Below are 13,563 nucleotides of genomic sequence, written 5' to 3' on the forward strand. Positions count from 1 at the left end.
AATAAATACCAAATACCAAAATGACAGCTGTGACTAAGTGGCCTCCTCGTCCTCCTCTCATTATTAATCACCACCAATGAATGTGTGTGGCTCCGTGAAACACGCTGGTAACTTCCTTAAGGTGAGGTGAATGTGGTGTACTTCCTTTGTGATGCTGAGTTATCTCGTCTCAGCACATTTAACACAGCTCTCCCAGAGCTTTGATGGAAGTACGGTATGAGAGAGGTAGGGTGTGCATCCCAAATGGCACCCTATTCCCTAAATAGTGGACCACTGTGTGAAGGGAATATGTTGTTTATTTGGGATACAACCAGGGTGTCTGATGATGAGACACAGACAGAGACCTGCTGTACTGTTAGGGAGTTGGGGGTGGAGGATGGATACTGTCATGTGATGCTAGATAGGTCAGAGTCATGTGAAAGGCAGAGGCTTTGGTTTGGTTTGTTATAATGTATAAGCATGTGAATGAGGTCCTAATGGAGAGTTATGCAGATGGTTTTTTTATTTTTAGGTCTCCTTTATGTCCTTCTCCCCTTCAAGTCTAGCTGGACGTATCCTAGGGGTTGTGTGTGTCGGTGTAGGTACCTCTAACACCTGTCTCTGGCTGTTTCTCCCTCTAGGTCTCTGTCAGGGCGGATAGTGGGTGGCGTGTGGTGGTTCTTCACTCTCATCATCATCTCGTCCTACACGGCCAACCTAGCTGCTTTCCTCACAGTGGAGAGGATGGTGTCCCCCATAGAGAGTGCTGAGGACCTGGCTAAACAAACTGAGATTGCCTACGGAACTCTGGATGCTGGCTCCACCAAAGAGTTCTTCAGGGTGAGACCTGTGGTTTACTCATAGACATACACCTGTTTGACTAGCATGTACATGTAGTTTACAGACACACGCACACACACACACACACACAGACCTCCTCTCGACCCATACACACACGCACACACGCACACACACACACACACACACACACACACACACACACACACACACACACACACACACACACACACACACACACACACACACACACACACACACACACACACACACGACCCATACACACACACACACACACACAGACCTCCCACGCACACACACGCACACACACACACACACACACACACACACACACACACACACACACACACACACACACACACACACACACACACACACACACACACACACACACACACACACACACACACACAGACCTCCCCTCGACCCATACACACACGCACACACACACACACACACACACGCACACACACACACACACACACACACACACACAGACACACACACAGACCTCCCCTCGACACACACACACACAGATGCCCCCCCACCACACACACACACACACACACACACACACACACACACACACACACACACACACACACACACACACACACACACACACACACACACACACACACACACACACCTCCCCTCGACACACACACACACAGATGCCCCCCCACCACACACACACATACACAGATCTCCCTCCCCCACACACAATCCTAACCCCTCCTCTCTCCCCAGCGGTCTAAGATTGCGGTGTTTGAGAAGATGTGGTCGTACATGAAGTCGGCCGACCCCTCAGTGTTTGTGAAGACCACAGACGAGGGAGTGATGAGGGTCAGGAAGTCTAAAGGGAAGTACGCCTACCTGTTAGAGTCCACCATGAACGAGTACATTGAGCAGAGGAAACCCTGTGACACCATGAAGGTGGGGGGGAACCTGGACTCTAAAGGATATGGTATCGCCACGCCCAAGGGCTCCCCCCTCAGGTAATAACGTGTAACTGCACCTCTGCCTCAGAGCTGGAAATGGCTTCGTCATCTTTGTTTTGCATGTTTTTATTTTATTTATGGAGATACTGGATGCATCCCAAATGGCACCCTTTTCCCTATATTGTGCACTACTTTTGACCAAGGCCCACAGGGTTGTGGTTTAAGGTAGTGGGCTATGTAGGGAATAGAGTACCACTATAAACATCAAACATTTTACCCTGCATGACCCACTGGTTTATCGGTGTCAGAAGCAGCATGTATAACCTAATGTTAAAAGGTGTTTATATCTTCTCCATGGAAACTTGACGTGACCTCTATGACTACAATCTTAGAAACAAAGGTGCTCTCTAGAACCTAAAATGGTTATTTGGCTGTCCCCATAGGAGAGCCCTTTGAAGAACCCTTTGATGTTCCATGTAGAATCATTTTGGGTTCCATGTAAAATCCTTTTCACAGAGGTTTCTACAGTACATGGAACCCAAAAGGGTTCTCCTACTGCCGAAGAACCATTTTAAGTTCTAGAGAGCACCTTGTTTTCTGAGACTGTAGACATAGAGGTCACCTTTTGGAACACTTTTTCTAACTGTGTACTGTAGAGCTGAATATCTCTGTCTGTGTAACCTCTATGACTACTGCAGAGCTGAATATCTCTGTCTGTGTAACCTCTATGACTACTGCAGAGCTGAATATCTCTGTCTGTGTAACCTCTATGACTACTGCAGAGCTGAATATCTCTGTCTGTGTAACCTCTATGACTACTGCAGAGCTGAATATCTCTGTCTGTGTAACCTCTATGACTACTGCAGAGCTGAATATCTCTGTGTCTGTGCGAGCTAAAGCCTTGCTAAGTCCTTGACATCCTCCCCCCAGGGCTTGGTCAGGCTGACCGCACTCTGAGTGCTTACAGAAGTGGTCTGTGGAAATCTGACCCCCCCCTTTCTTTCCTCCCTCCTTCAGAAACACTTATTCTCCTTTCCTTTCCTCCCCTCTACTCCCCTCAACTCTCCTTTCTTCTCTTCTATTCTCTCTTCTGTTCTCTTATCTACTCTCTTGTCCTCTCTCATCTCTCCTCTCTCCCCTGTTCCCCTCTCTTCTAGTCTCTCCTCTTTTCTCCTCTCTCCTCTCTCCTCTCTTCTCTCTTCTCGCTTCTCTCTCCTCTGTTCTCCTCTCCTCTCTTCTCCCTCCTCTCTTCTCCTCTCTTCTCCTCTCTCATCTCTTCTCCCTCCTCTGTTCTCCTCTCTTCTCCTCCCTCCTCTCTTCTCCTCTTCTCCTCTCTCATCTATTCTCTCTCCCCTGTTCTCTCTTCTCCTCTCTGTTCTCCTCTCCTCTCTTCTCCCTCCTCTCTTCTCCTCTCTTCTCCTCTCTCATCTCTTCTCCCTCCTCTGTTCTCTTCTCCCTCCCTCCTCCCTCCTCTCTTCTCCTCTCTCATCTCTTCTCTCTCCCCTGTTCTCTCTTCTCCTCTCTGTTCTCCTCTCCTGTCTCTCCCTCCTCTCTTCTCCTCTCTCATCTCTTCTCTCATCTTGTTCTCTCTCTCCTCTCTCATCTCTTCTCTCTCCCTTGTTCTCCTCTCTTCTCCTCTCTCATCTCTTCTCTCTCCCTTGTTCTCCTCTCTTCTCCTCTCTTTGTTCTCTTCTCCTCTCTTCTCTCTCTCAGACTGATGTTGTCAGGCTTTATTTGTGAAAAGATTATAAAAACTGTTTTTTGGGGGGCGGGAGGGGGGCATTATTTGTATTATTATGAATGATTATTTTATAACAGCTAAAGCAGACAACACCCGCCTAACCTCACCTTTCATGACTACAGTCCATGTCGTACATGTATTCTGTTCCAGAAAGATCTTGCAGGAGTCATGTGGATCTTTGAATTCAACCATAATCATCTCAATTTATTTTAATGAGAAGCCTCTTATGGGGAGATAGCATTTATTTTAATGAGAAGCCTCCCATGGGGAGATTGCATTTATTTTAATGAGAAGCCTCCTATGGGGAGAGAAGTCTCCTATTTAGTGTCATTGAATAGTCATTTAGTGGACTTTCTCAGTAGGCTGCCTGCACGAAGCGAAGGTCCCTACTCACAATGAATTTCTTTCTCTCACTTCAATTTCTCTCACTTCAATTTCTCTCTCTCTCTCTCTCTCTCTCTCTCTCTCTCTCTCTCTCTCTCTCTCTCTCTCTCTCTCTCTCTCTCTCTCTCTCTCTCTCACACACACACACACACACACACACACACACACACACTGAGAGTGATCGGTGGTATTCACAGATGTCTGAAATTGACAGAGAAGATAATTACTCAGATAATGTTTTGTAAGGGAGTCTGAGACATTTTCAGACTGAATGGTCTCCTTCATTGAGATGCCATTGTTCTGGCCAGCCACTCAAGATGTGGGAAAATGAAGCCATGACAATTATAAAATGTGTATTTCTTCTCTTTCCAATTCAGAAATTAGTGATGACCCCCTTTTTTGTTTACTGAGAGATCTGTTCAAACAAATGTGCCTTAGAGGTGTTGCCTGGTGACAGTATCTTTGTTCTCACACAGGGAACGTTCAGAATCTTTAAGCATATACCTGTGAGGGGAGTCTACTGAATATTCTCACGGTGTCTGAAACCCTTCTGCACTATTACTTCAGTACAGTCAATATGAGATACGATGCCAGTTTGATTGAATTGATCTCTCAGAATTTCTACATTAACAGCTCTTCATTTGACAGGATCTCTACTGTTGTTATCCTGAAGAATTGTTGTGTTTTGACCTTGTCCTTGCTCCATCCCTGATGTTTACTGTTGTGTTTTGACCCTGTCCTCGCTCCATCCCTGATGTTTACTGTTGTGTTTTGACCTTGTCCTCGCTCCATCCCTGATGTTTACTGTTGTGTTTTGACCTTGTCCTCGCTCCATCCCTGATGTTTACTGTTGTGTTTTGACCTTGTCCTCGCTCCATCCCTGATGTTTACTGTTGTGTTTTGACCTTGTCCTCGCTCCATCCCTGATGTTTACTGTTGTGTTTTGACCCTGTCCTCGCTCCATCCCTGATGTTTACTGTTGTGTTTTGACCCTGTCCTGTTGTGTTTTGACCCTGTCCTCGCTCCATCCCTGATGTTTACTGTTGTGTTTTGACCTTGTCCTTGCTCCATCCCTGATGTTTACTGTTGTGTTTTGACCCTGTCCTCGCTCCATCCCTGATGTTTACTGTTGTGTTTTGACCCTGTCCTCGCTCCATCCCTGATGTTTACTGTTGTGTTTTGACCCTGTCCTCGCTCCATCCCTGATGTTTACTGTTGTGTTTTGACCTTGTCCTCGCTCCATCCCTGATGTTTACTGTTGTGTTTTGACCTTGTCCTCGCTCCATCCCTGATGTTTATTGTTGTGTTTTGACCCTGTCCTCGCTCCATCCCTGATGTTTACTGTTGTGTTTTGACCCTGTCCTCGCTCCATCCCTGATGTTTACTGTTGTGTTTTGACCTTGTCCTCGCTCCATCCCTGATGTTTACTGTTGTGTTTTGACCTTGTCCTCGCTCCATCCCTGATGTTTACTGTTGTGTTTTAACCCTGTCCATCCCTGCTCCATCCCTGATGTTTACTGTTGTGTTTTGACCTTGTCCTCGCTCCATCCCTGATGTTTACTGTTGTGTTTTGACCCTGTCCTCGCTCCATCCCTGATGTTTACTGTTGTGTTTTGACCTTGTCCTCGCTCCATCCCTGATGTTTACTGTTGTGTTTTGACCCTGTCCTCGATGTTTACTCCATCCCCATCCCTGATGTTTACTGTTGTGTTTTGACCTTGTCCTCGCTCCATCCCTGATGTTTACTGTTGTGTTTTGAACCCTGTCCTCGCTCCATCCCTGATGTTTACTGTTGTGTTTTGACCCTGTCCTCGCTCCATCCCTGATGTTTACTGTTGTGTTTTGACCTGATGTTTACTGTTGTGTTTTGACCCTGTCCTCGCTCCATCCCTGATGTTTACTCCATCCATCCCTGATGTTTACTGTTGTGTTTTGACCCTGTCCTCGCTCCATCCCTGATGTTTACTGTTGTGTTTTGACCCTGTCCTCGCTCCATCCCTGATGTTTACTGTTGTGTTTTGACCCTGTCCTCGCTCCATCCCTGATGTGTTCTGTACAATGTACTGTTCTCGGGTGGGTCTGCTACAGCCTTGATAACTCAAGTGGTATGTTATCTCCCCAACACAGCTGCACTAGGTGTGAGATAATAACTATTATACAATCTATATTTGCTGGTAGTCTACATCTTTTATGGTATGGATTAACAAATTACATTTGTAAAATGAAGCTGAAGCCCTTTGCTGTTCGACAAGATATATAAGTAATATACTCTATATCAAGCATTTAGAATGTCCAAACTCAAGATCAACCCTGCTCCATAGTATATTCACTCCATATATCGCCATAGGCTTAGCCAAGCAGGTGATGTAATCTAGCAATTCGAGAAGCTGTTCGACAAGTGGCTTGATTCTAGAAATACTGTAACATACTTCTTAAGTTACAAAGGCTGTTGGGAAAATCCACTCCTGTTTTAACCCCATTCCTGCCTTATATCGGCATACCACCACCAAGTCCTCTGCCACCTCATTTACTAGACCTCTAAACCACCACCAAGCCCTCTGCCATCTCATCTACTAGACCTCTAAATCACCACCAAGCCCTCTGCCACCTCATCTACTAGACCTCTAAATCACCACCAAGCCCTCTGCCACCTCATCTACTAGACCTCTAAACCACCACCAAGCCCTCTGCCATCTCATCTACTAGACCTCTAAACCACCACCAAGCCCTCTGCCACCTCATCTACTAGACCTCTAAATCACCACCAAGCCCTCTGCCACCTCATCTACTAGACCTCTAAACCACCACTAAGCCCTCTGCCACCTCATCTACTAGACCTCTAAACCACCACCAAGCCCTCTGCCACCTCATCTACTCGACCTCTAACCTCTAAACCACCACCAAGCACTCTGCCGCCTCATCTACTAGACCTCTAAACCACCACCAAGCCCTCTGCCACCTCATCTACTCGATCTCTAACCTCTACACCACCACCAAGCCCTCTGCCACCTCATCTACTCAATCTCTAACCTCTAACCCACCACCAAGCACTCTGCCGCCTCATCTACTCGACCTCTAAACCACCACCAAGTCCTCTGCCAGCTCATCTACTCCACCTCTAACCTCTAACCCACCACCAAGCCCTCTGCCACCTCATCTACTCCACCTCTAACCTCTAACCCACCACTAAACACTCTGCCATCTCATTTACTCAACCTCTAACTTCTAACCCATCACCAAGCACTCTCCTGCTTCATCGACTCCACCCCTAACCTCTAACACACAACCAAGCACTCTGCCACCTCATTTACTCGACCTCTAACCTTTAACACACCACCAAGCACTCTGCTCCTTCATCTACTCAACCTTTAATCTCTAACCCATCACCAAGCACTCTGCTGCTTCACCTACTCGACCTCTAACCTCTCATCCATCACCAAGCACTCTGCTGCTTCATCTACTCGACCTCTAACCTCTAACCCACCACCACGCACTCTGCCGCCTCATCTACTCGACCTCTAACCCACCAACAGGGTAAATTATTATATACTGTACTTGAACACATAAACATCCATGTCAAGAGAGAGAGAGAGAGAGAGAGAGAGAGAGAGAGAGAGAGAGAGAGAGAGAGAGAGAGAGAGAGAGAGAGAGAGAAAGAGAGAGATTTGCTATAGATATGGATGTGGTAGTTGAGTTTGCTGAGCTAGTTGGTGATCTTCTTTCTATCCTAGAGTCAATTATCAGCTAAGGAAGGAGTAAGAGAAACTCTAAATTGAAATTTGACACTCAACAACTAAGCATATTTGTATGAAGTGAATGGAACTGTGATAGTTCTCCATTTTCATAGTGGAAACATTGAAAGGACATGAGCATCTACAGACAGACAGGTAGGCTTCCAAATCTGAAGCATCTCTCCATGATATCTGCTCTCTCCCTCCTCTAAGAGGCCCTGTCTTCTATGTGGTTAAACCTGACTCAAGTATGGCCAGCAAGCATTTCTGTCCATTGAGATATATTCGTAGAATGTATGCACACATGACTGTAAGTCGCTTTGGATAAAAGCGTCTGCTAAATGGCATATAAATATATAAGTAATATACTGTATATCAAGCATTTAGAATGTCCAAACTCAAGATCAACCCTGCTCCATAGTATATTCACTCCATATATCGCCATAGGCTTAGCCAAGCAGGTGGTGTAATCTAGCGATTCAACATTCATAATCATAACCAGTGTACAGACTACTTACCTACCTGTCCATATACTCTTTCAAATGCTAACCCAGTTATCATTATTAAAATATAGCTCCAACATTTTCATAATCACTCAGTCTATAAATACATATTTATATACCTGTCCATAATATACAGTAGTATTTCCTAACCCGGGAAAACTGACCCCGTTCTGATTGTATCTATTATCGTTCTAAAGAAACCCTGTTAACCTGGCCGTGTTAAAACTCAACGAGCAAGGCCTGTTGGACAAACTGAAAAACAAATGGTGGTACGACAAGGGCGAGTGTGGCAGCGGGGGCGGGGACTCCAAGGTCAGAACCCTGTTTCAACCAACCACGCTGATCCACCAGGGGGGTAACCGGCCAATCACAAAGCTGCTCAGACACTCTGGATGGCAACACTTCCTGACAACTCTGTATGGTGGGTGAAGGGAGGGGGAGGGATTAAAACACGAGACACACATTATATTTGATCTCTTCCTAGCCATGGATAGGTCTATGGCCCAGACTTCAACACAAAGGGTAACAAGTGCTTCAACTCTGTGTGTAGGGGCCAACTTAAAACTACAGAGTGACATCATGCTCTCTCTCTAGCCAAGATAACCTACTCAAGTCCTTCTGGGAGGAGGGTGTCTGGAATTGGCACAGTTTGTATTTTGCCCTGTTCTCATGAATAAGTAAGGATAGCATGCATTCATGCGTAGGATCCCTGTCAAGCTGATACACTGAAGACTTCACACACACACACACACACACACACACACACACACACACACACACACACACACACACACACACACACACACACACACACACACACACACACACACACACACACACACACACACACACACACACACACACACACACAAAGAACAGAATTGTTTTTTTTGTATCTCTGTCCCCAAGAACCTCCTACTACCGAGATGCTCCTACAGCTTTTAAAGGGGAATAGACTCCAGAATCTTTTCTGACCTGTTGTGTTCCGGAACAGAGGGTTCACAGCTGGTGTGCCGGTTACCCAAAGTGATACAGTAATACACATCTACTACCGTACAGTACAGTAGGGAGAGATGGAGTATTAACACATATCACTTTGACTCTGATGTACATGTGTGTTCCTGATGATGTTCCTGTTTACTTTATGTATTTGCCTGTGAGTGAACGTGTGTGTGAGGTTTCCAACTTCTAACCAGTGACACAGCTAAATTGCAGTAAACCTTGATGCGTAGATGTGGTATATGATTGGACATGTTCTGAATGACTGACATAAGATAACATATGTTATGCTATGTTATTTATGTTATGGCCCTGCCCTGTCCTGGGTGTGGTGTACATGCAGGATCCCGGTAAACCTAGCCGTGTTGAAGCTCAATGAGCAGGCCGTCTTAGACAAACTAAAGAACAAATGGTGGTACGATAAAGGAGAGTGTGGCAGCAACGACTCCGGACGCAAGGTCAGTCACACACTATAATTCAGTCCTTATACCCCCAAACACACCCGCATAAAACCCCTGATCCTAGACCAGTCCTTATACACCAAACACTCCTCACATCCTTGTCAAAACCCCTGATCCTAGACCAGTCCTTAAACCCTAAACACTCCTCACATCCTTGTCAAAACCCCTGATCCTAGACCAGTCCTTATACCCCAAACACTCCTCACATCCTCCTCAAATCCCCTGATCCAAGACCAGTCTGAAACTACAGAAGCCCTGTAAAGTCTGTTCCCAGACCAGCCCTGATATCTCAAACTATCGCTCTCAGTTTACTACTTAGACATGCCACTGGTTCTCATTAGTATAGTGACTGAGATTGGTGGACTCAAAATCCATTTCTCTCTCTCTCTTTCTCTCTCTGGGAGCCAATCACTGTTCTCTCTCTCTCTCTCTCCCCACACTGATGAAGTGAATGGAACCTCCCCGCCACAGCAATAACCTGCTGCCTAAGAGGGATATCTCTGTACTCCCCTGTTTCACCTCCCCTGTTCTCTCCATAATGAGGCCAATGAGTGAATTAACGACTAACCTTTATGGTTGAGGCGAAACAGTGGGGTTTACGGTCGTTAAATCAAATAACATTGTAAACATGCTAGAGGTCATATGGTGTTATACCCAATAGCATATGCTGCCTGCTCCTTGTTGCAGAACATCAGCCACATACAGTGCCTTGCAAAATGATTCACCCCCCTTGGCATTTGTCCTATTTTGTTGCATTACAACCTGTAATTGAAATTGAAATTGATTTTTATTTGTTTCATGTAATGGACATACACAAAATAGTCCAAATTGGTGAAGTGAAATAAAAATATGTATTTTGTTTTCACCCCCTTTGATATGAATTCCCTAAATAAGATCTGGTGCAACCAATTACCTTCAGAAGTCACACAATTAGTCAAATAAAGTCCACCTGTGTGCAATCTAAGTGTCACATGATCTGTCACATGATCTCAGTATATATACACCTGTTCTGAAAGGCCCCAGAGTCTGCAACGCCACTAAGCAAGGGGCACCACCAAGCAAGTGGCACTATAAAGACCAAGGAGCTCTCCAAACAGGTCAGGGACAAAGTTGTGGAGGATCAGATCAGGGTTAGGTTATAAAAAAAATATCCAAAACTTTGAAAATCCTACAGAGCACCATTAAATCCATTATAAAAATGTTTAACAAATATTGCACCGCAACAACCCTGCCAATAGAGGGCTGCTCACAAAAACTCACCGACCAGGCAAGGAGGGCATTAATCAGAAGGCATCAAAGATACCAAAGATAACCCTGAAGTAGCTGCAAAGCTCCACAGCGGAGATTGGAGTATCTGTCCATAGGACCACTTTAAGTCGTACACTCCACCAAGCTGGGCTTTACGGAAGAGTGGCCAGGAAAAAATAAGCAAACAGGAATTTGGGATACTCCCCAAACATATGGAAGAAGGTACTCTGGTCAGATGAGACTAAAATAGAGGTTTTTGGCCATCAAGGAAAATGCTATGTCTGACGCAAACCCAACAACTCTCATCACCCCGAGAACAACATCCCCACAGTAAAGCATGGTGGTGGCAGAATCATTCTGTGGGGATGTTTTTCATCAGCAGGGACTGGGAAACTGGTCAGAATTGAAGGAATGATGGATGGCACTAAATAAAGGGAAATTCTTGAGGGAAACCTGTTTCAGTCTTCAGAAGATTTAAGACCAGGACAGAAGTTCACCTTCCAGCAGGAAAATAACCCTAAGCATACTGCTAAAGTGACACTCGAGTGGTTTAAGGGGAAACATTTAAATGTCTTGGAATGGTCTAGTCAAAGCCCAGACCTCAATCCAATTGAGAATCTGTGGTATGACTTAAAGATTGCTGTACACCAGCGGAACCCATCCAACTTGAAGGAGCTGGAGCAGTTTTGCCTTGAAGAATGGGCAAAAATCCCAGTGGCTAGATGGTGCCAAGCTTATAGAGACATACCCCAAGAGACTTGCAGCTGTAATTGCTACAAAAGGTGACTCCACAATATATTGACTTTGGGGGGGTTGAAGAGTTATGCACACTCAAGTTTTCAGTTTTTCTTGTCTTATTTCTTGTTTGTTTCACAATAAAAAAATATTTTGCATCTTGAAAGTGTTAGGCATGTTGTGTAAATCAAATGATTACAAACCCCACAAAAATCTATTTTAATTCAAGGTTGCAAGGCAACAAAATAGGAAAAATGCCAAGGGGGGTGAATACTTTCGCAAGCCACTGTACGCAGTACCTCTAAGCAATACAAGTAGGCATGTGTGTTCTTTGAAGAGAGCGTAAAATTCACTGTTTATTTCCCTTGACTCATCTGTGAGGTTGTTTTGCAGTGATGTAAAGCTAAGGTATGATGGTGATCATGCTGATATAGCCATGGTAATACAGGAGGGAAATCACAGGCATCCCTCATGTAAGAGAGTACATCATTGTAAAGTGCACTCTGCTGATTTTGCCAATATAAACCCAAGGGAATAGAAACATACAGAGTAATATCACATAGCTGTTGTCAGAGTGGTCTCTGAAAGCAGACAGGCAGAGAAGAAAACAAAGAACAGAGCCCCAAGGACCTAGAATATACATAAACCACGATGGGACTGAGTTTTGTTTGAAATGGCAACCTAATTCTTTATACAGTGCACTTAGGATGCCATTCTGGATGCAGCCTGCATGTCAGTGTTGAGAGAGAGAGAGAGAGAGAGAGAGAGAGAGAGAGAGAGAGTGATTTTGATTTGAACGACGGACCCTGTGAAAGGCTCAGACCACTTTTAACCCCTGACCCCTGTCTCCTAACATGACCCGGCCCTGAAACACCCCAAAACGTCCTCTCCACACCAGCCTGCCTGGTCTGGCTCTATCCTCTCCGGTGTGAGAGGTACACCCCACCCCCAAAAAACATATGAAAGCTACAGATACTATTCAGACTTGCAACCCCTTAGCCTCGCGAGCCTGCCTGTTCCTGCAAGCATACATAATTGATTAAGCTTGCGAGGCTAGCAAGCCCATACACCCAACATAACCCTAAACCCTAAATCAGGGAGTTTGATAATGATCCGATTGTCTTAATCCTGCATGGTTTCTCACCGCTGAGAATGAAGCAACGGCCTCAAACCTCCTCAACCCACAACCCCAGAATGATAACCAGAGTTTATCTGTTAGAAATGGAGAATAAATATACTTTAATGTTCTGGATGGATATACAGTGGGGCAAAAACGTATTTAGTCAGCCACCAATTGTGCAAGTTCTCCCACTTAAAAAGACGAGAGAGGCCTGTAATTTTCATCATAGGTACACTTCAACTATGACAGACAAAATGTGAAAAAAAATCCAGAAAATCACATTGTAGGATTTTTTAAAAATTTATTTGCAAATTATGGTGGAAAATAAGTATTTGATCAATAACAAAAGTTTATCTCAATACTTTGTTATATACCCTTTGTTGTCAATGACAGAGGTCAAACGTTTTCTGTAAGTCTTCACAAGGTTTTCACACACTGTTGATGGTATTTTGGCCCATTCCTCCATGTAGATCTCCTCTAGAGTAGTGATGTTTTGGAGCTGTTGCTGGGCAACACAGACTTTCAACTCCCTCCAAAGATTTTCTATGGGGTTGAGATCTGGAGACTGGCTAGGCCACTCCAGGACCTTAAAATGCTTCTTACGAAGCCACTCCTTCATTGCCCGGGCAGTGTGTTTGGAATCATTGTCATCCTGAAAGACCCAGCCACGTTTCATCTTCAATGCCCTTGCTGATGGAAGGAGGTTTTCACTCAACATCTCACGCTACATGGCCCCATTCATTCTTTCCTTTACACGGATCAGTCGTCCTGGTCCCTTTGCAGAAAAACAGCCCCAAAGCATGATGTTTCCACTCCCATGCTTCACAGTAGGTATGGTGTTCTTTGAATGCAACTCAGCATTCTTTGTCCTCCAAACACGACGAGTTGAGTTTTTACCAAAA

The 13,563-nt window shown here is 45.0% G+C and overlaps 1 protein-coding gene across 8 annotated transcripts in view; it reads left to right on the forward strand.

Moving 5' to 3' along the window:
* The window catches only part of LOC123993632 (glutamate receptor 1-like), a 232,954-nt gene that overhangs the window by 211,874 nt on the left and 7,517 nt on the right, over positions 1 to 13,563 (forward strand). For 3 of the 8 annotated variants that reach the window (XM_046295985.1, XM_046295986.1, XM_046295990.1), the window contains exons 12-14: positions 621 to 819; positions 1,549 to 1,796; positions 9,441 to 9,555. In XM_046295985.1, the coding sequence (XP_046151941.1) occupies positions 621 to 819; positions 1,549 to 1,796; positions 9,441 to 9,555 (562 nt within the window). Of the gene's footprint in view, positions 1 to 620; positions 820 to 1,548; positions 1,797 to 8,295; positions 8,411 to 9,440; positions 9,556 to 13,563 lie in introns of all 8 variants that reach the window. The other 5 variants (XR_006831482.1, XM_046295987.1, XM_046295989.1 and 2 more) reach the window with 2 other exon arrangements.

This window comes from Oncorhynchus gorbuscha, linkage group LG13 (assembly GCF_021184085.1).
Source record: "Oncorhynchus gorbuscha isolate QuinsamMale2020 ecotype Even-year linkage group LG13, OgorEven_v1.0, whole genome shotgun sequence".
NCBI classification, from domain to species: Eukaryota; Metazoa; Chordata; class Actinopteri; order Salmoniformes; family Salmonidae; genus Oncorhynchus; species Oncorhynchus gorbuscha.